The 26,723-nt window shown below is 32.1% G+C and overlaps 1 protein-coding gene across 1 annotated transcript; it reads right to left on the reverse strand.

Moving 5' to 3' along the window:
• Positions 1-13,063: 13,063 nt before the first annotated feature.
• LOC108829779 (uncharacterized) lies at positions 13,064-13,584 on the reverse strand. The gene has a single exon (XM_056995272.1). It carries the CDS (start codon positions 13,505-13,507, stop codon positions 13,244-13,246), a length of 264 nt encoding a protein of 87 aa, XP_056851252.1. The 5' UTR covers positions 13,508-13,584; the 3' UTR covers positions 13,064-13,243.
• Positions 13,585-26,723: the final 13,139 nt, after the last annotated feature.

Below are 26,723 nucleotides of genomic sequence, written 5' to 3' on the forward strand. Positions count from 1 at the left end.
AGTTAATCTTGATCTTTTACCATGCTTGAAATTGATGATTAAATTATAGTAATCTTGTTGCATACTTGATAGCATCAGTTTAGTAAAAATTTGAATCATCTTGAATCATCTTGAACCAACTTTGAATGCAATTTTCATATTGTTTAAAATCTGACCATACATAATTGTCATATTGCTAAGACTGAATTTTTGTTTGCATATCATTGACAATCCTGATAATAGTTCATATAAATTAAAATGGTTCATATTGCTTGCATCTAAATGATTCACACTGCTTGCATATAATTAAACCAAATCGGTTTTTATTTAAACTTAGCATGTTTGCTTTGATTGAAATTATAAACCTGTTTAAACCGATCAAACATGGATAAGTAAATTGTTAGATCATTCACATATCATGAACTGATCATTTCCATGCATCTTCCTGTCATATAGTTTTATTAAGAACTAAGCATGCTTGTCTTTATTAAAATATAACCAGCTTTGAAACCAATTGATAGAAAATCTAATTGAATTTGGTTTAGACATTTGCTGAAAATTATAAATTTTCTTGTCTTGGTTTACCCGGTAAAGGGGGGAAGGAATCGGTTATTATTTTATGATTTTTGAAAACCAAATATCCTCATGCATTAAGAATCACATTTATATTATTTTTGGTCCAATGCTTAGGACATAACATCCGATTAGTTCTTGAGCCATGCATTTATCATTCGACCATTGTGATTGATTTTCATCCATATTGCTTGATCTCATTTAAAATTATGATTGATCCTTATTCAAAATTCTAAAAGGGCTTGGAAACCCTATATGAAATTATATACATATATATAATCAATCCAAATATGAATTATAATTAAAAGGATCACTAGATGCAGTGATCAATTGATCATTGTCATACTAGAAATGCTTAAAGCAAATATATTATATGATTTGGGGGAAGCCTTATTAAATCATTATTAAATCATATAAATTAAATCATATAAATTAAGGCTTCTATTGCTTATATAAATTCTTGATGCTTGAAAGCAATGTTAAATATTCAGATGTTGAAAATCATCTTGAAATCTAAATCTTGGTGATTGAATCTAAATTTTTCACTTTTGAGATAGATACAAGGCGATTTTCTTAATCATAAGCCATCACCTTACTGAAAGTCTCAATGATCAATATCTCACTATTGAGAATCCTCTCGACCTTTGGATAAAACTTAAATCCAGAAATGATCACCATAATACGGTGCTATTACCAAAGGCCCTATATGATTTGAGGGACCTAAAGACTCAAGACTATAAGTCTGTGGATGAGTATAACTCGGCTCTATTCATGATAGTCTCAAAGTTGAAACTGTGTGGAGAGACTATCACATATGCTGACATGTTAGAGAAGAAATTCTCTACATTCCACAAGCAATGTTTTGCTTCAGCAATAATACCGAGAAAAGGGTTCCTCCACATATGCAAATTTAATCTCTTGTTTGTTGCTTGCTAAGTAAAACAATAAGTTACTCATGAGGAATAGTGAGATGAGGCCTCCTGGATTTTAAGGCATTTCCTAAGGCATATACGGCCAAAGAGCCATATGAAAGAGTCAAACCATGGCCATGTAAAAGGCCATGGAAGATGGCAAGGGTGTGCGTGGATATCACCCACAGTCACTCCATAGTCGAGGCCGAGGCCAAGGTTATCAACCTAGCCGTGGGTATAAGTCCGATTTTAAAAACCCATGCCTCGACAAAATTTGCTTGCCATCGGTGTGGGCTGAACAACCATTGGGCCAACCAATGTAGAACTCCCAAACACCTTATTGAACTCTACCAGGAGAGCATAAAGGGATAGAACCCTATAGCCCATTGGGTCCATCTAGATGGTGCGAATAATTTCGACCATAAGAATGATGATCAACTTGAATACGAGACTTCATATTGCCTTAAAAAGGCCAATTAGATTTCGACATCATTTTATTTTGTCTTTGTTCTCTATAGTGGACCAAGCCACATTAATTTAAGAGACAAAAAATATTTTTCAAGGTCATGGCTAGTCCAACCTCATAATGCCTAAAGGCACACATCTGAAAAATCTCTGATGCATTACATTCTCCATAAATCAAAGTGGAATTTATCAAAGTTTCAAAGACATTCATATGAATGGTCTATATATTGAAACTATGGGCAAAGAAAAGAAAGAATTCCTTATGATTTATGAAAATGCTCAAGGCCAAAGGAAAGTCCTAGAGACTATGCCTACTATATCTATAGGCCTTCTTTGAGCCAAGATAAATATGATTGTGGGTTAATACCCCAAATCACTTTCCAAAGAGTTCAGAGAAGCCTTTAACATATGGCACGACATGCTCGGCCATCTAGGCTCTATTATGATGCATAATATACTCTTGAACTCAACTGGACATTCCTTGAAAGAAAAGAAAAATGGTCCGACCAAGGCATTGTCTAAAAGGCATTATATTCACCCTATAAGACCCATTGAATTAAGAAGAAAATATGGTTTCCAACAATGGGCAAAAACGAATAAGATTACCTAAATTAAAATCGCCTAAGTGGTCGATACTACACTCTCTATTGATCTAGAAATCAATATGATATTAGGCAAATAGCCAGGGCAATCATAATCATGTTTGATTGACCCACGAAAATTATCACTTAGATGGCATTACCATACTTAGCCATCTGAATTATGATGCCAAGATTTAAAAAAGGCACAAAAGCTATCCCATAAGATCTCACGTTTGTGAAATTTATATCTATGCACAAGGGAATTTATTGTCCCAAGCACCACGAATTAGAGTATGTTCATGAGGGGGAGTGAGGACAAATCCCATGATACATGACCATACTAAAATCCGTGAAACATGGTCCACAACCATATTACATATTGGTTGAATTTATGATATTATGACCATTACCTATAAGGTTCAAAATCTAAAAGTCCATATGCTTGGGGACATCATGAGTTATAAAAGATTGACTTGCATCAGGCCATTGATATTATATCAGGCCATATAAGTGATAATAAATATTCCCACCTCAGACTAATACGGGTCATGAGTCCAGACATATATCATATTAAGATATTATGAATTAAGATATTATGAATGAATCCACCACAAATATATGTGCCATCTAAAGATCATATGATCTTAGAATCTCATAAGGAGGATTGGGAATATATGTTGGATATATATTATGAATATACTTTCTCCATAAGTTTAAAAGAAACCTTGAGCCAAAATGGGTGATTTAATCATAGGCCAAGGAACAAGGATTACATAGGGTTTATGAATCCCAATATCCAACATTTGAAAGGAGAAGTAGTAAGCTGGTAAAGAATGGTATCAACCATCATTGTCTTGGCAAAGATCCTCGGACTAGAAAAGATTTATAGACGTCCATATGCTACAATGATAGCAAAATAAAATGCCAGACACATTGACCCGAGAAAGAATGACTATGTCATCCCAGCTTAGCACCACACGGTTTTGATGTCTTAAAGACACAACCAAGTTGCTACAGAGTCTAATATAAGACCGAATATATGTTCTAAAAGGAACCTCGGAAATTAAAGAAAGGTGCAAAAAGAAACCGAGGTCATAGACTTTCCAGACAAGGCCGAAATGGCTATGCCGTCAGTATCAACACTTGGGGTTCGGGACGCCGGGCCTCATGGTACTGAAGGCATTGATAATGATGAGATCTCAATGAATTATTTAATGTCTGGAAGGAAACCATATATATATAAATGTGTCGACACAATACATTCATAAGAAAAAGCGCGAATATGTAGCACATGAATAATGAATCGAGGATCATGAACCCACGCAAGAGTACTCATAATAATGAATAAAGAAAGAAACGTGGGGTTTCTAAAGTGACAAATTAAAGGCGTATTGAATTGGCCATGAATATGTAAACGCCATATGATGCCCAGTGAATAGATAAATCCTGAAAGAAGGATAAAATCGTGAGACAGACCAAAGAAGGTCTATATAATCCAAAGTGGTGGATAATACTACATATGTCACTACATATAATGTCTGGAAGAAATTCAAAAGATGTAGTATGTTATATATGACTCACTGGATGATAATAATATTATTGGTACCTAAAAGGGTTTACCAAAATATACTGAGCTCAGAATCATAAGATGAGAAAAGAAGTTCTCATGAACAGCATTTTCCTAAAGCTGTCCATGGACTGAATTAAATTGCTATATGTAAGCAAATGAAAAAGGTTCTATAAGAACAATTCAAATCAGTCCATAGAGGAATTTTAAATTCCTTGTGTTATACTAACCAGCCTAAGATAAGGTTAAATGGTTATTCATCAAACCTTGGAAAGGTTATAGACCATCACCACAAATTAGCCAAATTTTGGTAATACTTATGGTTGGTCAAAATTCTCAGCATGAACCAACCAAGCTGTGGTATGAATGAATAAGCTATCATAAAGATAAGCTATAAGATTAAAGTTCATCTTTGAACAAAAGGTGTAGGACCGCATTATGTGTCCATATGCGACCAAACGGGTCCGACCATATTATAAGATTTGGTCCATGATAAAGCTGTAGATCATGGATGTCATTAGACATAAATTTGAGGATCAATTAGATCAATTCTATGTCATGACCGTGTCCGGTCTAGATCAGTCCATTCGTCCATATATATATATATGTGTGTACGAATTGCCGGCACACTAAGACTGCAAAATGTCTTAGATCGATCATAGATAAACTATGGATATAAGGATCATTGATCTAACAGACATGACCTATGTATAAAGTTGCCTATGGCAAATAATATTATACTCATAAAGCTAAGGCATGTCCATAAGTCCTAAAGAGCTAAGTAGCTCATACTTGATATAATGATGATCCATATTATATAAAGGATCTAAAGTACTAGCCGACCAATATTATGGATAGGCATATAAGAGTGATTTGGTCAAGGACCATAATCAAACGACCAGAGTATAAAATAGTACATTTTATCTAAAGTACTAAAGTGGTCGATATCAAAGTGGTACATTTTCTAAAGTACCATCAGGATTCTAAGAGACATGATATGTCCGAACAATACAAGATTGTTCAAGTAAGAATCCATGAACATCTATTCAACAAGTGATGTTCAAATCAGGGGGAGTAATATGTGTTGTACTCTTTTTCCTTAACTATGGTTTTATCCCAATGGGTTTTCCTAGTAAGGTTTTAATTAGGCAACATTAAGCATATTATGAACTCATATGGTTATGGCATCCAAGGGGGAGTGTTATAAACCATTGTGTGGATGGACCATAACCAAGTACTTAACCAAGTACTAGACAAGTCCAACAAGTACAAGAGGAAGTGCAAGGAGGTTTACATCCGGTCTACATCGGTTCATCTACAAACCGGTCCGAGATTAGAAGACTCAGTCAACCTCGTTATCATCACCTTGACCAAGTCTTCATGTATGACATCAATGTAGTCAAGAGTATTAATGTGTAGATTTAGTTCCTTGTAAAGCATTTGTAAACCCTTGTACAAACCACTATATAATGTGGTGTTGGCTAATGAGAAATACACACAACTTTCTCACAAATCACTCTCCACATTCTCTTTAGTTTATAACACCAACTTAGTAAACCACGTTAAATTTATGTGTCGTTATATCGCTTTATCCATTTGTTCCTGCAAATGTTCCTACTGACTTCTGTAACAAGAAAATGAGTATCAAAACTTCGGGTTTGTGTTCTGGTGAAAAGTTGTTGGGGATAAACGACAAGATACACAAGTGCTCGAGATAGACACGGCACAGTAGGCAGGATTTACGTTAATCTCATTGTTCTTGCTGAGTTACTCTGTATACCGAAAACTCATCTAAATCTCTTTGTAATGACTCGAAGAATTCAATAAATGTTTTTCTATCAATCCATATCAAAATCAAGTTTACTTTCAGTGCTATACCATATTCAGATTAAATAATTAGCACCGTAACAAACCTGTCGGGGACAGAGACTGTTGAGTAATGTCAATTTGTAATCAAACCAAATCAGAAGAAGAAAGGTAACTAAAGTGCTGTGTAGTTTGGTTTTAGACAAGTTGTCAAGTGTCTGAAATAGTGTTGTAGTGGTATGTGTGAAATAAGTTAAGTCAGAAATAGAGTTATGGGTTAGTGGGAGTTGGTATAGAGTTGTTAGCCATAGAAGGCTAGTTTTTGATATAAGGTATGTAAGTCTGAGAAACAAAACTTTTATGCAATGAATCAAGAAGAATATGTTTCTGATATGCTCTAAAACAAACACTTCAAATCGTGAGATTGAAACAATAACAGAGAGATGAGTGAACAAAACAGAGCAAGAGAAAGTTCTCAAAAGGATAACATGGTATCAGAGCTCCAGTTGATTCTAGGAGGCTCGTTGAACAAGATCACCGAACAAAGAGACTGCACAATGAAGGAGGCCAAGGTCAGAGACACCAAGGCACTGGTTCTAGGAACCAAACAGAACAAGAAGATGTTAGAAGAAAACATCAAACAGAAAAACAGAGAAGAAGAAAAGGAAGAGGAAGAAGAAGGAAAAGTTAATTATGCTTTCACGGCAAGTCAAGAAAATCAAGGGTCAAGAGAAAACAACAGTTGGTTGATTGATAGTGGGTGTACAAATCACATGACTCCAAATGAAGGAATGTTTGTAAATCTCAACACAAACATCAACGTACCAATACGTGTGGGAAATGGTGCTGTGCTTCTATCCAAAGGGAAAGGAGACATTGCTGTAATGACGCTGAAAGGAAAGAGAATCATTAAAGATGTTCTTCTTGTACCTAAACTTGGGAAGAATCTCTTAAGTGTGCCTCAAATGATCACCAACGGGTATCAGGTATTATTCAAAGAGAACCACTGCATAATCTATGATAAAAAAGGAAGAAATATTGGGAAAGTTCAAATGGTGAACAAGAGTTTTCACATAAAGTGGATTACTCAAGAAGAAACAGCCATGGTGGTCAACAACAATGAAGCAGACCTATGGCACAAGCGCCTTGGACACACTGGTTACTCTGATCTGAAGACTATGCAAGCTCAAAGAATGGTACATGGTCTGCCTAAATTCAAGGTAAATCATGAACGGTGTGAGAGCTGCATCATTGGCAAACACAGTCGAGATTCATTCCCAAAGGAATCAGAAACAAGAGCAAGAGATAAGCTGATGCTAATCCACATTGATCTCTGTGGACCAATGCAACATACATCGTTCAGTGGAAGCAAGTATCTGCTTACATTCATTGATGATGCCACAAGAATGGTCTGGGTATACTTTCTAAAGTCAAAGTCAGAAGTGCTTCAAACATTCAAGAGATTCAAGAACCTTGTTGAGAATCAATCAAACAACAAGATCAAGAAACTAAGGACAGATCGAGGACCAGAGTACTTGTCAAAAGAGTTTACAAGATTTCTAGAAGAAGCTGGAATAGAAAGACAGCTCACAGCTGCACACTCACCACAACAAAATGGAGTCTCCGAAAGGCGCAACAGAAGTCTGATAGAGATGGGAAGAGCAATGATAAAAGCGAAGAACTTACCTCTGGAATTTTGGGCAGAAGCTGTATACAATGCAGCTTATGTTCAAAACAGGACACCATCAAGAGCTCTCAAGCACAAAACCCCACTTGAAGCATGGAATGGAACAAAACCCTCTGTAAGTCATATGAGAGTGTTTGGTTGTATTTGCTATGTACATGTTCCAGATAAACTGAGGAAGAAATGGGATGATAAGTCAAAGAAGGGGATATTTGTTGGATACAGTTCTCAGACAAAAGGATACAGAGTATTTCTTCTTGAAGAAAACAAGATTAATATCTCTAGAGATGTTATATTTGAAGAAAACAGTGAATGGGATTGGGAAAAGAAGGAGGTAGTCAAGCGAATCACTCCACTAATTAATGGTGAAGTCAGAGAAGGAGATTCTTGCAATACAGATGCTGAATCAAGTGATGGTGAACGCAGACATGAGTCACCTATCAACAATAACGCCAGTACTGAAAGTCCAGGAGGTAGTTCGAGTCCTCCAAACCGAAAAACTCGTGCTTTAGATGATATTCTACTCACTGCCCCTTATGCAGATGTAGAGTATTGTGACATGATTGAAGGTTGTTTCAGTAGTGGTGAAGAGCCTACAATATTTGAAGAAGCAGCTCAACATAAAGAGTGGAAAGAGGCTATGGAAGAAGAAATATACATGATAGAGAAAAACAACACATGGGAGCTAGTCAAAAGACCATGTGACAAGAATGTAGTTGGAGTTAAGTGGCTGTATCGTATAAAGACTGATGCTACTGGAGGAACAGTGAGGTACAAAGCCAGACTAGTAGCCAGAGGCTTCACTCAGCAACATGGAGTCGACTATCTAGAGACTTTTGCACCTGTCTCAAGACATGAGACCATCAGACTTATACTTGCAGTCGCTGCTCAAAAGAAGTGGAAACTCTATCAACTTGATGTAAAATCAGCTTTCTTAAATGGTCAGCTGACAGAAGAAATATATGTAGAGCAACCATTGGGCTTTGAAGAGGAAGGAAAGGAGGATCATGTATTCAGACTCTACAAAGCATTATATGGGTTAAAGCAAGCTCCCCGAGCATGGTACAGCAGAATCGATGATTTCTTTCAACGAGAACACTTCAAACGAAGTGATAATGATCATGCTCTCTATACAAAAGAAGAGAACGGGAAGCTCCTTGTGGTATGCATATATGTAGACGATCTCATTGTTACTGGAGATGATGAACACATGGTGGAAGAATTCAAGAAAGCAATGAAAGAGGAATTTGAGATGTCTGACCTGGGATTGCTAAACTACTTCCTAGGAATGGAAATTATTCAGAGACAAGATGGAACTATTTTGTCACAGGAGTTATATGCTAAGAGATTACTGGAGAAGTTCAACATGAGCCATTGTACAACCACAACAACACCACTGATTCCACAAGGAAAACCGCAAGATGGAGAAGAAGAACTCGCTGACACCAAAGTTTATAGAAGCCTAGTGGGAGGCCTGTTGTATCTAACAGCCACAAGGCCTGATCTAATGTTCTCTGCTTCTTATTTATCCAGGTATCTTAAAGAGCCAAAAATGAAGCATCTCAAGGAGGCTAAACGTGTGCTAAGATACATTCAAGGGACATTGGAGATTGGATTGAGATTCACTCAAGTCAAGGAACCAATACTCATTGGATATTCTGATAGTGATTGGGGTGGATGTCCAGAAAACATGAAATCCACCACAGGATACTGCTTTAGTATTGGATCAGCCATCTTCGCATGGACAACCAGTAAACAAGACACCATAGCACAATCCACTGCTGAGGCTGAGTATATGGCACTGTGTGCTACAGCAAATCAAGCGATATGGTTGAAGAGACTGGGTGAAGACTTAGGGCTGTGCACTCAAGTGGGAGTGCCCATCTACTGTGATAGTCAGTCGGCAATAGCCATTGGAAAGAATCCAGTTCAACACAAAAGAACCAAGCATATGCAGATCAAATATCACAAGGTGAGAGAGTATGAGAAGAACAAAGATATTCAGCTGCAATATTGCAAAGGCGAGGAACAGTTGGCAGACATCTTCACTAAAGCTCTAGTCGGAAAGCTGTTCGAGAAGTTTCGTGATCAACTTGGTTTGATTAACAAAATAAAAAGTGGGAGTGTTGAGTAATGTCAATTTGTAATCAAACCAAATCAGAAGAAGAAAGGTAACTAAAGTGCTGTGTAGTTTGGTTTTAGACAAGTTGTCAAGTGTCTGAAATAGTGTTGTAGTGGTATGTGTGAAATAAGTTAAGTCAGAAATAGAGTTATGGGTTAGTGGGAGTTGGTATAGAGTTGTTAGCCATAGAAGGCTAGTTTTTGATATAAGGTATGTAAGTCTGAGAAACAAAACTTTTATGCAATGAATCAAGAAGAATATGTTTCTGATATGCTCTAAAACAAACACTTCAAATCGTGAGATTGAAACAATAACAGAGAGATGAGTGAACAAAACAGAGCAAGAGAAAGTTCTCAAAAGGATAACAGAGACTACTGTCATGATGTAGATGATGACTGATATGATGGAACGGTTGAGGCTAATAAGGTGACCCTCGTGTGAAAGAGTTGGATACTCAGATGGCAGGCTCATACTACATAAGCTAATATGACAACAAGAGAATCTTCTGGAAAAATTGAGAGGAACTCCAAATAGCACTAGAAGGTGATCATAATTCGATATTACATAAGTCCTGGATGTTGTGGAGACTGAGAAAATATGTATAGGAGCTGATAGTGATATTATATTTCATCTTATGAGTATTATATGAATGAAGAATCAAGCTATATGGAGTTAACTCCATATACTCTTAAGGTTACATATCCAATTCCGTCCAGGTATATGATAAATCTCATTAGTGTAAAGAACTTCTTGATTTTGAGAAGGTTGTTAGAAAGATTCCTCATATAGTTGCATTTGAAAATTTCTTGGAAGGTCCCATAGTATAATTTCTTTGAGAATTAGAGATAAACTAAAAAAGACTATATATGGCAACAAATAAACTAAGATTATCTAAATTTCTTTGGATTTCAGGTTGCGGAGATGAGTAAGATTCTGATATGCATATGATATTTAGAAGACTATATATGGCTACAGTGAATGCAATTATCTAATCTATTAATTTAGGGTTCTATGTTTATTTACTATTAACAAGTCATATTATGACCACTTAAAGAATTAGTTAATATGACATATATGATTATTTACATTAATAATAAGCCAACTATAAATCTTAATTTTATTTTTAAAATTATAACAAAATCTAGTGAGAAAGAATCTAACAAAATCTTACTTAAAATTTAAAACTTTTTTATAAAATAACACATTAGTAAATTTCGTAATTAGCATTGTATATCGGTGTTAAATAAATTTTATTATAAAACCAGAAAAAAAATTCTATACTATTTTTTATAAATTCTATAATTATATTCTGTATTATATAAAAATAGCACTACTATATGAATTAAATATGACAACATTATATTAAATAGGTAAATTAACCATTTTTTATTTTTCATTTAAAATAAATTATCACTCATAACTAAAGTGGATTATAATTCGTAAACTATATAATAGTTTTATACAAAAATAAATTTATTAACATAGGTTAAATTCTTATATCTACAACTATGTATTATCTTTTTATTTATTTTGAAACTCTCAAAATTATATTGTTTAAAATTTTTATATACAAAACCATAATAGTATATAATAACCTTTAGTTCATATACTATTAAAATATGTTATTAGGAAACTATGAAATTTTAATAATTCATTTAAAATATTAATGAAAAATCAAATTTTAACTATAAATTTAATTTTACTTTAATTATAACAAAATCAGTTGAGAATTTTTTTTAAAATAGTACCAAAATTTCAAATATTTTTTATAAAATAATATATTAATGTAGAAACAAACAAAATTAAAAATTAATGTAATGTTCCAAATTCAAAAATAATTATGTAATTTTCCAAGTCTTCTTGACAAATATAAAATTTGAAATAAATATTCAAACTCAAACGATAAGATTTCAAATTCTACAGAAGACAAAATAATAGATAATAAAGAATAATTTTTGGAAATGCACCTAAAAATAACTATATATGTTGTAAAAATTAAAGTAATCTAATATTTTGAAGTCTTAGCTTAATAAAATAAAATTTAATATAATAACATTCAAAAATATCTCATATCAATAAAATTTACTAAAATAATATGATAGATACTACTATATATAAAATTTACTAAAACAATAGGGCTATATATTATCTAAACAAAACACTGTTTTTACTTATAAATCCCGTAAAATACTAAAATTATATATGTTAAAGTATATTTTCTTTAACGCATGTAAATATAAATTATCTTAAACATCTTTATTTTCTATAATATAAATAAATAAGATTTAAAATTTATTATATGCAAAATGTATAAATTAAAAAATATATTTTGAAAGAGGTTCTATATTTGATTATTTCATATTGTTATTTTATTGTGCCTAACATTAAAATATATAAGTAAGTAATAGAAAATACTAACAAAGTAAAATGTTTTAAACAAATACTATATATTAATAATGTCGAATAAGAAATATAAACACTAATATTATGCAGTTACACAATATATTAAAACATATTGTGAAGGAGGTTTTATTTGATTATTTCATATTTTAATTTTATTGTACCTATCACGAAAATATATTAGTAAGTAATAAAAAATAATAACAAAGTAAAATGTTTTAAAAAAATCATTATATATTAATAATGCCGAATAAGAAATATAAACAATAATATTATACAGTTACACAATATATAACACTAACATAAAAAAATATTTAAAACATTTGTAAAAATATCAAATACATTTATACAATGGAAAAATATTCGCACGAATGTGCATGTTAAAATCTAGTTCATCTTATTAAATAAGAAAATTTCATTTTCCAACATCAACAAAATTGTGTTCTACAAAAATATCCTCAGTAGAAAAGCCGTCAAACAAATATATTGCATCGGAGTACTCAATACAAAAAGTTAGTAGTAGATTCTAAGAAAGGATATAGTGATAAGAGTCATGATAAATAAATCTTGGATGGAAATCCTTATATTATTGCCAAGCAACTTAAAGAAAAGATAATTTAATAAATGTCGAGAGAAAAAAGATCAAAGATGGTTCTACAATGACTTTGGCACTTCAAAGATATGATGTAGACACAGTTTAGTATAAGGTAACATACAACTAAACCTTTCTCTAAAGTTAAAGATATATCATATATCAGTTCAAAAGAAACATAAAAGCTTTGTGAAAAGGTTGTTGAGACTTGAGATAGTTCTTAAGATCAGCAATTAGATGATTTTCTTTTGTTTTAGCAAATAAGACCATATAAAAAATAAATTAAAATTTTTGATTCGACTAAAATATTTTTGCAATGAAGAAACTTTTTTTAAATAAGTTCAAACTTCTGCTTGCATAATTCTGGTTCCCAAACCGGCAAATCAAGAACATAACATCTGCATTTCCATGTGAGTAACACAACCTGATACAAACTTTGAAATACACTCTCACACATACATACATAATCTAGCGCACACAATTTACATATTAATTTACCTATGCTTATATTATAATTAAAAGTGAAGAAAGAGAAGAAATATCAGAAGATAAGTGGAGTAGTCTTAGACGTTGTACCGGATACTATTATCATCGCCAGAAAATTTGTTCTTGATCCACTTAAAACTGTTCTTAAGAGTGCTTTTGAGCTTCTCCTCCGTGGCAAAGAGGTTATAAGAAGCGACTCTCTTCTTTCTCTTTATCTCAGGATCTGTGTTGATGCAAGGACCATTGAAGCTATAGGAGTTTGAGGGATTCTGACCGTAACTGAACTCATCAGTTGAGAAAGAGGACGAATACTCCGTGTAAGACTTGCTCCCCTTCATCATCTTTAGGCTCTCTCTCTCTCTCTCTCTCTCTCTCTCTCTCTCTCTCTCTCTCTCTCTCTCTCTCTCTCTCTCTCTCTCTCTCTCTCTCTCTCTCTCTCTCTCTCTCTCTCTCTCTCTCTCCTCTCTCTCTCTCTCTAGCTTATGTGAGTGAAGGAGCTTATTACTACACTTCTCAAATGTGGTTGTTTATAAGGTGGTGGGGGTATCATGGTTTAGGTTTAAATTAAAATGGAAAGCTAACTGAATCCTTTGGTTATAGTACAAAACCAATCTATACTATTATTTGAGAAGTGAATTTGCTTTTGTCATGCTTTCCATAATTATAGGTTTAATCATAATTTATGCTTAATGATTAATATTAATTAATAAATAATTTTAATGATTTAACTGATAATTTATCATTATCTTGAAAATAATTAAAATATGCTTATGACAGTATCATAGCCAAACTAATACACTATAATTTAGTAATATTAAAGTATTACATATATGTTTATATTATATTTTGGTTTGGTAATATTAAATCGACTCTATTTTAATATATATATATAACTTATATTTTACGATAATTTTTTTAAAACAATAAAAATCATTTATTGTGATAATTTAGAAAATTTGGTAGAATATTCAAAATTATTGATATTATTATTTTCAAAATAATTTGTTCGTTCTCACATTTAAATTTAGAGGGTTGAAAATCATTATTATTTAATAAATAATTAGTTTATATTTGTTAATATATAATTACTCATAAATTAAAAACAAATTTCATTAGTTTGGTATTCATCATTATCTAAAAGATTTTATATTATATTATCTAAAAATATTTTACAACATATATTTTAAAAATAAATACAATATATGTATATATGAATAATTTAAGTTTACTTAGGTAACAAAAGATATTTTATTAAAATAAAAAATATTGAGTATAAAAATTAATATTTAGTCAATTATTAAATATTTCAAAAACATGAGAATAATTTTATTTTAAGGTTTTTAAATTTATAGTATATCTGTTTATAATTTTTAAACTATTAAGTCCGTAAGTGCGGATAAAAAACCTAGTTATAGTATATAATGATTGCGATATTTTGATTATAATATAACTAAATGAGTATAGCTAAAATATAACTAAAATTTTCAATTATAAATGAGTATGATAGTTTTTTTAACATGCGTGATCACAGTAAAGCATCTCAAAAAAAAATTGTTTTAATGTTAGGTCCAACCAATCGGATGGGTTAAATGAAACACGGGTTTAAGAACAATGGAGTACGAGTATAGGTGGGGTGAGGTGGCAAAGCATGTGTGATGCTGTAGTTGGTTACATGATGGTGTAGCAAGAAGGAATCATCTACTTCCTCCATCTTTAAGTGTGGACCCATTTTTTAGTCTATTTTTGCATGCCACAATCAATTGCTATGATTAAACCTATAGAAGTGTTCAAAATAATAATTTACTTCGATAGATCATACATATTGAACAAAGAATGATTGATTTATTTTCTCCACAATACATCCAAAACTGATATATCCAAAACATACATTAGCGAATGTGTACATTAGGACCATCAGGATCACATCTCACCGACTAAATTTCGTTTTTCTTTAAGTGATTAGCTCAAAACTTATTATTATAGAAAATAAGTTAAACTCAAAACCCATCAATTATGATAATACATTCAGTTTAAAGTTTTCATAGATCCGATACTGGAAACGTACATATATGAAATAATAATTATTAATTTTTTATTCTTGTTAGACAGCCATGAAAATTTTTGTAGAATAAGATGAATTAAAATCTCAAGTTGATATCATACACTTGTATCAATCGAAGGATAAAGAAAAAGACAAAGTGGAGACACCACTATTTGGAGACAGGACCCAACATGTCTAAAGCTGAATTGTCAAATTAAATTTCATAAGACAAATAACATAAAGTCGAAATCCTTTTTTCTGATACAGAAATTTGGTTTTGATGAAGGATTAGATTTGAAAGCAATGACTCGGAATTCCACATTATGGTTGCGTCTTCGTGTTTGTGGCCTAGTTGGTTCTATGTGGGACTCTTTTGAACTTCTTTTGTAATTCGTTAAAAACAAAAGTTATTATCATCTCCTCATACATTTTGATGTTACGTTTATTAATAATCCCACCCACTTTCTCTATTTCCATGGACCATTACATTGTTTCGTTGGTAAACCATCGATGAAAGACACGTCAATTACCTGTATATAATAATCAAATCATGATGGAGAAATGCTTTGAAAACAATGTTTTTGTTCGTAAAGATGGTATAGAGAATAGAGACCCAAAACAACACCCTATTCCTTATAGACAGGGCCTTCAGACGTAAAATTACTTGTTTTTTTGTTTCTAACGTTTGGTCGTAAAACTAGACAGGGCCTTCATTCTAATTTAGGCTCTCTATAAATGAGGTTACGTAGTAGGAAAAAGCCGGTTAAGACCATCTCCAATGTATTTCCTTAATTTTTCCTCTATAATAGAGGAACTCTATAATAGAGATGTATTCCCCCCCCCCCCTCCTAAATATAGAGGTGAAAATAGCAAATCTCTATTATAGAGGAATAAATAGAGATGGATTGGAGTAGATTTTACTCTATTATAGAGTATAAAGGCAAATATAGCATAGGATTGGAGATGCTCTAAAGATGAATCAGTATAATTTAGCAAAAAAAAAATTGAATCAGTATAACACATTCTATTTTACATAAAGGAGAAAAGTATCGGAAAAAACTTCAAACTATAAGAAAAAGTGTAAATTTGAAGAACGCATCATACGCTTTTTTTCTGTTTTTGAAAATACTGCATACTCTTAGACTACGTAAATATTTCATGGGTTCGAATAATATCAGTAGCTTAACGGTCAGAAAACAAAAAAAAAAAGTATATATGTAAATTACATTTTTGTGAGCCATAAACCCCCAAAAAGTATATTTCATTGAATTTACACAAAATCATTGAATTACTTTAACATAAATATATATATTTATATATAATAAGATTTATCAGTCACGTTTATTGTATTGTAATTTCTGTCTAAATATTATATATTATTTTGAATTTATTTTTAGTTGAACTATCTTGATCAACGTATTTCATCTAATCTATTAAAAGTTTTGTACTTAATCCTGATTTTCCACAAAAAATACATCATTATACCACTATTTTTAAAACACAGTAGTTTTTCTTATTGCTAATACTAATCCCTGATATCAAAAAAACCATTACTAAACCAAAACATAACAGAAAGATAAGAGAACACCACGCCGACATAAAACGCTTTCTCCTCTCTCTTTGCTTTAATCTGAGATTCGCGTCCGTTCTGACGTCCGGCGAGCGCGTGAGCGCGAGTGACGGTGTCGGAGGCACTCCTTCTCTCCTTGTCTTCTCCTTTGCTCCCGCTCTGTCTCCTCTCCTCCTCTAACATGCTTGTGGTTCTGGTTTTGGGGATAGCTCCGGTGACAGCTCCGTTCGCTAGGGGTTTCGTTTCCGGTGGTGTTTCTGCTGTCTCTGGCTCCACGGCGAGGTGGTAGGAGGGGTTTCTTGTGGTGGTGGTCGGTTCTTAAGGTTTTCATGAGTCGATTTGACTTTCCCCTTTCAAATAGTCTCTCAGTTTTCTTTGTTTGTGCGGGTGAATCTTGATGGCCAGAGCTTTGACCTACGGTGAGCTCATCTTGTGTTTTGAAAGGATTATTGGCGATGTTTAGGATTGGGTCTTGGGAGTTTATGCTCTCTTGGTCTGTAAATTTCCACCTTCTTGTTAATTGTTTTGTGGATTTGGAGTAGTTAATCTTCGGCTACCGGCTGTCTTAATAAAGAGATTTCGGGAAGCCTTTCTAGGCTTGGCCGTAGTATGGTGGTGAGTATGTGACGCTACAAATGAGCGTGTGGAGAGCCCGATCAAGGTCCAATGGCAAGTCTTAGTTGGAATTGAAGGGTGTTACATAAACGGTTAAGGAGTTTAACTTCTCTGGATTCATTATATGCTTTGGTGATGTTCTCAATGTGTGCGTTATTTGGCCTCCTTTCAAGCTGGTTTTCATTGGTATTGAGCTCTCGCCTTGTAGGCTTTGCGTGTTGTTGAGGTCGAGTTTGATTGTGTTTCACCCGAGCTCTGGTTTTTTTTGGCTTTACCTGTACTAAAGCTGGTCTTCTGTTGTTTCTAGTTAGGCGTTTGTTGCTGTGTTTGAACTTAATTCTGGAGGGATCTAGGTTTTTTTGGCAGCTCTTGGTTCCAGTGAGAATGTATTCCCAGCCGGTTTTGTGTGTAATTTGGTATTGAAAATCAATATTAATCTATCAGATGACAAAAAAAAACCAAAACATAACAAACCCATACAATTGCTACTCAAGTAAATATCGCTGTAATACCATTATTAAAACACAGATGTTTAGTCCAGTAACTAAACCCTTAATCGTTTGTTTTATTTAATAAACCCTTAAATTACATTACCATTACTAAACCATTACTAAACCAGAACATTTGTAAACCATCAAAATACAAGATGTAGTTTCCTTCATTTCGTTTTATAATATTACTAAACAAAATGAAATTGTATTGTCTACTATCGATTTGTTCATATTTGTCTAATGAATCAATTGTCTAATGAATTAAATGAGTCAATAGATACATTCCTATATACCTATTAATATCTTTGCTTAACCATAGAATTCCATCGGTTTAATTTTCGTGTGCTGAATCAAAACCAGATTATAGTTTATGTAATTCAAAACAAAATATATCTTAAACAATCGATATTTATCACTAGAAATTGTTTAATTCGAATTCGAAAATTATGATTAATAATTTAAACCACCCTTTAATTTTTTATTAAATGATATTTGAACTACATTAATCACAATATTGTTTGATATCTTTTCATTTTAAATATAAATATATATTTTTAATTTTTTTAAAAATCTGTTTAAAATATTTTTACAAGATCTTAATTTTCAAAAATTATATGTAAATATTTTCATTAATTTCAAATTAGTTAGGAAATATTATTATAATTTATATATTTAAAAAATTAAAAATATAAATTCTAACCTTTTATCTATTATATAATTATAATCAATCTTTTAACAGAAAATTATTATCTTGAGCTAAATACGATTAAATTATATTAAATTGTTAAATTTATATATTTTATTTTCATAAGTATTTCTTTTCAAAATATAATATGTAGATAACACATGTTAACATTAGAAAACTATATAATACATGTATATACATTAACATGTATTTAATTAAAGCTAATAATACAAATAAAATTAATCATAATATTTTTCATTTTAAATATATATATTTATATAATTTTTAACAAATCTGTTGAAAAATATTATAACAATATCTTAATTTTCAAAAAGTTTATGTAAATATTTCAAATAATTTCATAATTAGCTATGAACAATTATCCAATCTAATAAAGGGAAAGTACAAATATAAATTACCCATTAATTTTCACAATAAATTATAATGGAATGCCATTGAAATTATTAATTAATTAAATTTACAGGATTTTCTTGTCTTTTATGTTTAATTAATGCATTTCCAAATCGAATTCTAACTAAAGAAATATAGCAACAATAATTAATAAACCTAACATATAGTATTAATTGTTTTTCCTATATTATTATTTATGTGTGTGTTTGAAAATAATTAATAAATCTAGCTTTAAATATTTAATGAACAATATTGTTTTTAAATTTATGAAATTATATTGTTATAATTTATTAGTAATAACTAAAAAATAAAATTCACATAAAATAATCACTTATACAATATATAAATATATTACTACATATATTTTAATATAAATAATACCCCAATGTAAGTTCAGTATGATAAATGTTTAAAATATAAAATATACAGAACCATGTATTTTAAATAACATATAAAACTATTTTATTGTACATTATCATAAAATTTTGATTCATAAAAAAATTAAAATACATTTGTGCGGATATACGAGTCATATTTTAAAAATTATGGAAGATACAACTGATGGTTTAAAAAACAAAATAAAATTACTCAATATAAACTATAAATTATTGTATTTAGAAATATAATATTAAATAAGTATTTAATCGGGAAATGTTTTATAATATATATTATCACTTATAAAAATAAATACATATTACAAATTTAGATCACATTTCTAGCTATGCCATATTAAAAAAATTATTTAATCGGAAATTTTTTTAAAATATATATTATCACTTATAAAAATAAATACATATTACAAATTTAGATCAAATTTAGATCATATTACTCAATATAAACTATAAATTATTGTATTTAGAAATGTCATATTAAACAATTATTTAATCGAGAAATTTTTTAAATATATATTATCACTTATAAAAATAAATACATATTACAAATTTAGATCAAATTTCTACAGCTAATTAAAATTTTCCAAAAATCTATTGTTTTTAATCTTGCTAACCAATTTTAAATCCATATATTCGGTATATTCATAATCTTTAGTATAACAATAGTGTTGGACCCAATTTTGGATAATCAAATTAATGGGCCGAAGAAATGGAGTCTACAAAGGATCAGGAGATCGCAGAATCAGTTGCGCAAGAGATGGAAGATGTAACTATAAAAGGGAAGAGAGATCTTGGAGAGAGACACGTCGAAAACCCTAGAGAGAGCGCACTATACACATCGACTTCATTTTACATTGTTTTGGGTCTAGTCCTGTTCGATCTCCTTTGTAGTGTCTGATCTCATTTCCATTTTTTATAATCAATCTCTTACTCAATAAAAGTCCATTTTTGTCAACCAATCTCCGATTACATCGTTGTGTTCTAAGGATATTATTGTCTACATCCTTTTTCACTCCCCAGTTTTACATTACAAACACTATCAAATACTTAGGGTCCAACTGGTGACCAAGGAACGATGAGGAATAATGTATTTCCTAATATTCTTTAAAAAAATTACCATTCACAAGGAATAGTTTTTTTTCTCATTCCCCATCATTCTTTTTTTTGTAGAGAAATAAAGAACAAAGTTATTCCTCGTCAAATTTAAGATGGAACAACAATTCATTTTTATTCCTGCGAATTTATTCCTCTACGTTCCTTTCCTATTTGTTCCTTTTGATTCCACAATGGTCACCAGTCGGACCTTTAGTGTAGATTTTAGGATCTAAAAATAGTATTTAGAAAGTTAACCAAGAAGCAACTAAAATTAAACATTATATATACTCAAAAATCAATTAAGTTAACATGTACAATCGGCCAATGTAGTTATTTTATACACCTTCTCTATTTGAAAACTATGAATTTACCTATACAAATTTAATATTCTATGGAATAAATTACCTACAATTTTTTTATTTTCTTACAAATGTTACAACTAATGTATCAATTTTTTAATACCATGCTAACTCATATTTATCTATTTTTCTTCTTTTAAAGTCAGAAAATTTATTTTCTAGATATTTTATACATAAATCTAATTATACAAATTTTGGATTTGCTCATACGATGTCCAATAAATATCAGTCATATAATTTACTATAGAACTTAAAAAGTATTCTATATAATTAAACACATTGTTATTTCTCAAAATATTATATTAGTACACACATTGCAAATCATGTTGTTGTTTTTCAAAATGTTATATTAATACAGACATTACAGATCATCATGTATAACATTTAGTATGAATAAGAATAAAAATAAAAATAAAAAATAGAAAATTACCGAGCCAATCAAAATCTAGTTCACATTTATTTTCAACGTTTTCAATTTTTCATTTACTCATTTACCACTTAGCATGATATTCGCTTTTCCATACATTCAAACATTGTATGAGATGAGATACTCATGTCAATTTTTTATCACTAAAAATTACAAACCTTTTCACTTTTCAATATCAGTTCAGGTGCTCCATTATAATAATTTCGAATTTTTCTATTTGATTTTTTACTGTTCTACATCGTGATACACGAGAACGTTACATAACCTAAGCTATGATGGAAATCAACGGTAAGAGTCAAAAAAAAACTTTTTTGAAGGTAGAAAAGAGATGTGAACGAAGTGAGTTGATCTTTCTTTCTTTATGTCCCTAGAAGAATACACTACAAGAAAACACGCTGATTCTGAGGAAAATATCGAGGGAAAATGAGTTTCTCGGAAATTTCTGATAAAAAATCGAGGAAATTCCGAGGAAACCAAGAAACCAACTTCCTCGGTATTTTTCGAGGGAATACCGAGAAAACCTCGTTCGTTGGAAAAACTGACGGATATTTCTAATATTTTGACGACATCTTGTAGCCGTTAGAGAGCCGTTGGGGGATTTTAAAAATTCCGAGGAAATTTCGAGGAAATGTTGGTTTCCTTCGGAATTTCCTCGGAATTTCCTCAGTATGCTGGGAGGATTTCATCTATAAATACAGCCACCCCTCTTCCTCTTCATTCACTCCATTTCTTCTTCTTCTTTCCTACTATTACGAATTTGATTCCAAAAAAACATGTCTTCTTCAAATTATTTTCGTTCTTGGATCGATCGACCTCATTTGGATCCGGACACGAGATTGCTTACGGAAGAATACAATCAAGGTATATTCGAGTTCATGAGGGTAGTTCGCCGACTACCGGAAGCAGAAACAGGTAAGTTAAGATGTCCTTGCTCTAATTGTAAAAATAGAAAAGTTATTAAAGAGTGGGATGTTTGGACTCATCTATATTTGAGTGGGATTACACGAAGTTACAAAATTTGGTATCATCATGGAGAAACTGATTATGAACTTGGTAGTACTAGCGAACCTCAGCCGGCGGTTAGATTAAAAGAACCAATTAGAGCGGATGTAGATTATGGTGTATGTATTGAGCAGATGATAAATGATCATTTTAGAGGGGAAGATTTACCCAATGCAGAAGCTAGGAGATTTTATGAAATGTTGGATGCTGGAAAGCAACCATTGTACGAAAGTTGGAGAGATGGTCATTCAGCTTTATCATCTGCTATGAGACTGATGGGCATTAAAACAGATTATAACTTGGCTGAAGACTGTGTGGATGCGATAGCTAATTTTGTTATAGGTATTCTACCTGAGGATAATGTAGCTCCAGGTTCATACTACGAGGTTCAAAAACTCGTAGCTGGGGTTGGTTTATCTTATCAGGTAATAGATGTATGCAGCGATAACTGCATGATTTATTGGAGGGCGGATGACCAGCGGACTACATGCAAATTTTATGGGAAGCCTCGTTATAAAGATACGAGTGGAAGAGTTCCAGTGCCATATAAAAGGATGTGGTATTTGCCTTTGACGGAAAGGTTGCAGAGGTTGTATCTTTCGGAACGCACAGCGCAACGAATGAGATGGCATGCGGAGCACTCAACAGATGGTGAGATTAGACATCCTTCAGATGCAAAAGCGTGGAAACATTTCCAATCAAAGTATCCCGACTTTGCGTATGAGAGAAGAAATGTCTACCTTGGATTATGTACTGATGGTTTCAGCCCGTATGGGAAGAGTGGAAGACAATATTCTCTATGGCCAGTCATTGTTACACCATACAACTTACCCCCAAACTTGTGCTTGCGACGAGAGTTTTTGTTTCTCTCCATTCTCGTTCCCGGACCAGAGCATCCTAAGAGATCACTTGATGTGTTTCTTCAGCCACTAATATATGAGTTGCAACAACTATGGGCTGAAGGTGCTGAAACATACGATATTTCTTGTAAAGAAAATTTTCAAATGCGGGCAGTACTAATGTGGACAATAAGTGATTTTCCAGCATATGGTATGTTATCTGGATGGACAACGCATGGAAGGCTATCATGTCCATATTGTCAAGATAACACTGATGCTTTCCAACTAAAACACGGAAGGAAAACGTGTTGGTTTGACTGTCACAGGAGATTCCTACCACTTGATCATCCATATCGTAGGAGTAGGAATTTGTTTACGAAGAACAAGAGGGTGTTTGACAGTCCACCTGCGGAAATTAGTGGGAAAGGTTTGAAGACACAACTAAGAGATTTTGGTGCAGAAAGGACGCCAGACATCGGTGGACATGCGCGTTTTCCGGTAGATGCTGTTGGAAACCTACATAACTGGCACAAAAAAGTATATTCTGGGATCTGCCATACTGGGAGGATGTACATCCATAACTTGGGTGCTCAATCTTTAGCCAGTCTGGGGGATCGCTTGGTAAGCTTGTCGGTTTTTATTATATTATTTAAGATTCTAATATTTTTTTGTGCATTTCTTTTAATTACTAATGTTTGTTTAATTTATTTTTTTTCAAGGCGGAAGAAAATGAGGGGGAGCCGGTTGATCATCTCACCCTAATAAAGACGGCGTATACCAACAAGAAGACCGGCGAGATTGATGATGGTGTTGTGAGGGATGTGGTCACCTTCATCGACAGTCAGATGGAAGAGGAAGTGTCTCAGCTTCAAACCGAGGATGACGATTCGACGGGATCGACCGGCTTGCCTCGGGTTCGGATCAACCAAATCGTTGAAGCGGTAAGTTCTTTTTATAAAGTTCAATTCATTTTTTATATTATTTAAATTTGACACTTTCTTTTTCAGTCGGTTCCAAAGAAGAAGAGCCGTTTGTTCGGTTTGGCTCATCGGTCCAACTCGGTTCCGTATGCTTCTGCACCACCGTCCTTTGTTGATCAAGAAGTCCTTTTGAGTCAGATGAGGTACAAGGATGCTCGCATATCTGCGTTGGAGTCCATGGTGGCGAGTCAAGAGGCGGGCTAGGAGGCACAGAGGAAGCTGAACGAGCAAATGATGGCGATGATGAGGAGCATGAACCCGAACGCCAACGTGGAGCTTCCGACCATGCCAGACCCGAACGTCCAAAACCCGTAGTTTAATTTCTTTCAAAAACTCGAAATGTTTTATTTTGATTTGTATGACTTTGAAATTTAGATAATATGTTTTCAATTTAAATTTTAATTTTATATTTTCGAATTTAAATTTTAAAAATATTTTTTTTTCAAAAAAAATTTTTAAAAAAAATTATTTTCAATATATTCCGAGGAACAGCGGTCCTCGGTATATACCGAGGGAAGTTTTCCTCGGAATATTCCGAGGGACAGTTTCCTCGAAAATTTTCGAAAGCTACTTTCCTCGAAAATTTTCGAGGAAAATGTCCCTCGGAATATTCCGAGGAACTGAGTTCCTCGAAATTTTTTGGAGGGCTTTTCCCTCGGTATAGTCCTCGGTATATACCGAGGAAATGGTTCCTCAATATATATCGACGACCACTTCAACGAACGCCTGTCCTCTAAATCTCTTCTGAATTTTTGTTCCTCGAAATTCCGTCACAAAATTTCGAGGAAATTTCGAGGAAAAATGAAATTTCGAGGAGTTTTTTTCGAGGGACTTTTTCCTCGGTATATCGTCGGTTATTCCGAGGATATACCGAGGAAAAAGTCCCTCAGTATCAGCGTGTTTTCTTGTAGTGTTATATTGATCACTTGAACAAGAAATTACACGGTTCTAAACTAAAGCCGGCATATAATCCACACTCACCTAGACAAGCGACGAATGCAGGAATAGAACATATGTTTACATTCAAAAGCTGATCACTGACTTCATCGGTCCTAAGATTTTCAGATGTGTTCATTTCTATTTAATTCTATCAATCCGACCATATTCATTATATATACTTACAGTTCTCCATACAAGGAAATAAAGAAGAACTACACGGGTATTTATTTTCTGGTTTTAGTTTTTTTGTATTAAATGATGTATTTGTAATATTTGATAATAAATTTATATCGAAAACTAATTTTTGCAGTTATAACAAAAATTAAAATTAAAATTTTAATAAAATATTCTTATATAAATTCAGTTATCCTAATTAAAATAGTGTAGGTGTATGTGTAAGATATATAACAAACAAAGTTTTTAAATGATAAGTATGAAAATACACAATATGGTTAGTATGCTATTAAACATGATACGTTACTTATAAAATTTGTAAGAATAAATAATTGTTAGACTTTTAACAAATTTGTGACATATAAAAATTAAGATTATAATTTGTAAGAAAATGAAGTGTAATATAATATATATTTGATCTAACTGCTAATTCATTATAAATGGGCTTACGTGTTCAATAATTTTCAGATTGTATTTTGACAATTAGTTTTCATAATTACTGTAGACTAATGAGAAAATCAATGGAAAATAATTTTTTGAAAATAAATAAAGTGATTCAGTTTCTATATCTTGTAGTAGAGATGGACGTTCGGATATTCATTCGGATTTGATTCACGTCTCTTTGGGTTTTAGATTTTTGGGTTGAAAGGTTTTAGCCTCATTCGGTATTTATAATTTCGGTTCTTGTTCTGGTTCGGATAACTCATTTGAATTGTTTCAAAATATTAAAATTCTTAAAATATAAAAGTAAAAATTTATATAACAAATAAATTTGAATAATGTATGGCAAAAACTTAAACTTAACATAAAAATTGTTTTGGTTCGAATATTAAAAGATAGTGATCTCCTACCATATCATATGCGATTTTTATTATCATTAAATGTGGTAAATTTAGAATTAGGAAATGTATTTATTAAACTGAAAATACAGCATTAATAAAATTATAAATAATTTCGAAATTGATTTAATAGAGAAAGAAAATTAAATTTTATATTAGGACAACACATTAACTCAACTGAAAAAGACAACATTAAAATATGTAACTTAATTTATATTAGGACAACACATTAACTCAACTGGAAAAGACAAGCATTAAATTAGGTAGTTTAATTTAATTTTCAGTGGCATTTAGGCGTAAATACTGTGCAACTTGTAGGGTTAATCCATATGTGTACTTCTGTTTTAATAAAGTAGATGATATGGGTAAATGAAGGATTTAGTGACACTTTCTAAACCGGCCTCCACACATTAATCTGAAAGATCCCGAGTTGTGATATATGGAAAAACTTAAAAGAATTGATTTGGTTATCTATGTCAGTAAAGTTGGCTTACCTTTTCCGCTACACATATGTTTAGAACTCCAGAGTTAAGCGTGCTTGATTTAAAGTAGTGAAAAGATGGGTGACCTATCGGAAAGTGATTCACGATACCGTACGGTGAAGCCAAAGCACGGGGAAAATTCATGTGGTGATTGCAGGGTCAGCAAATAATGATTTCGAACTTTCAAAAAATTAACGGACCAAGAGAGCGGACGTG

Source organism: Raphanus sativus, chromosome 9, assembly GCF_000801105.2.
Source record: "Raphanus sativus cultivar WK10039 chromosome 9, ASM80110v3, whole genome shotgun sequence".
Classification (NCBI taxonomy): domain Eukaryota; kingdom Viridiplantae; phylum Streptophyta; class Magnoliopsida; order Brassicales; family Brassicaceae; genus Raphanus; species Raphanus sativus.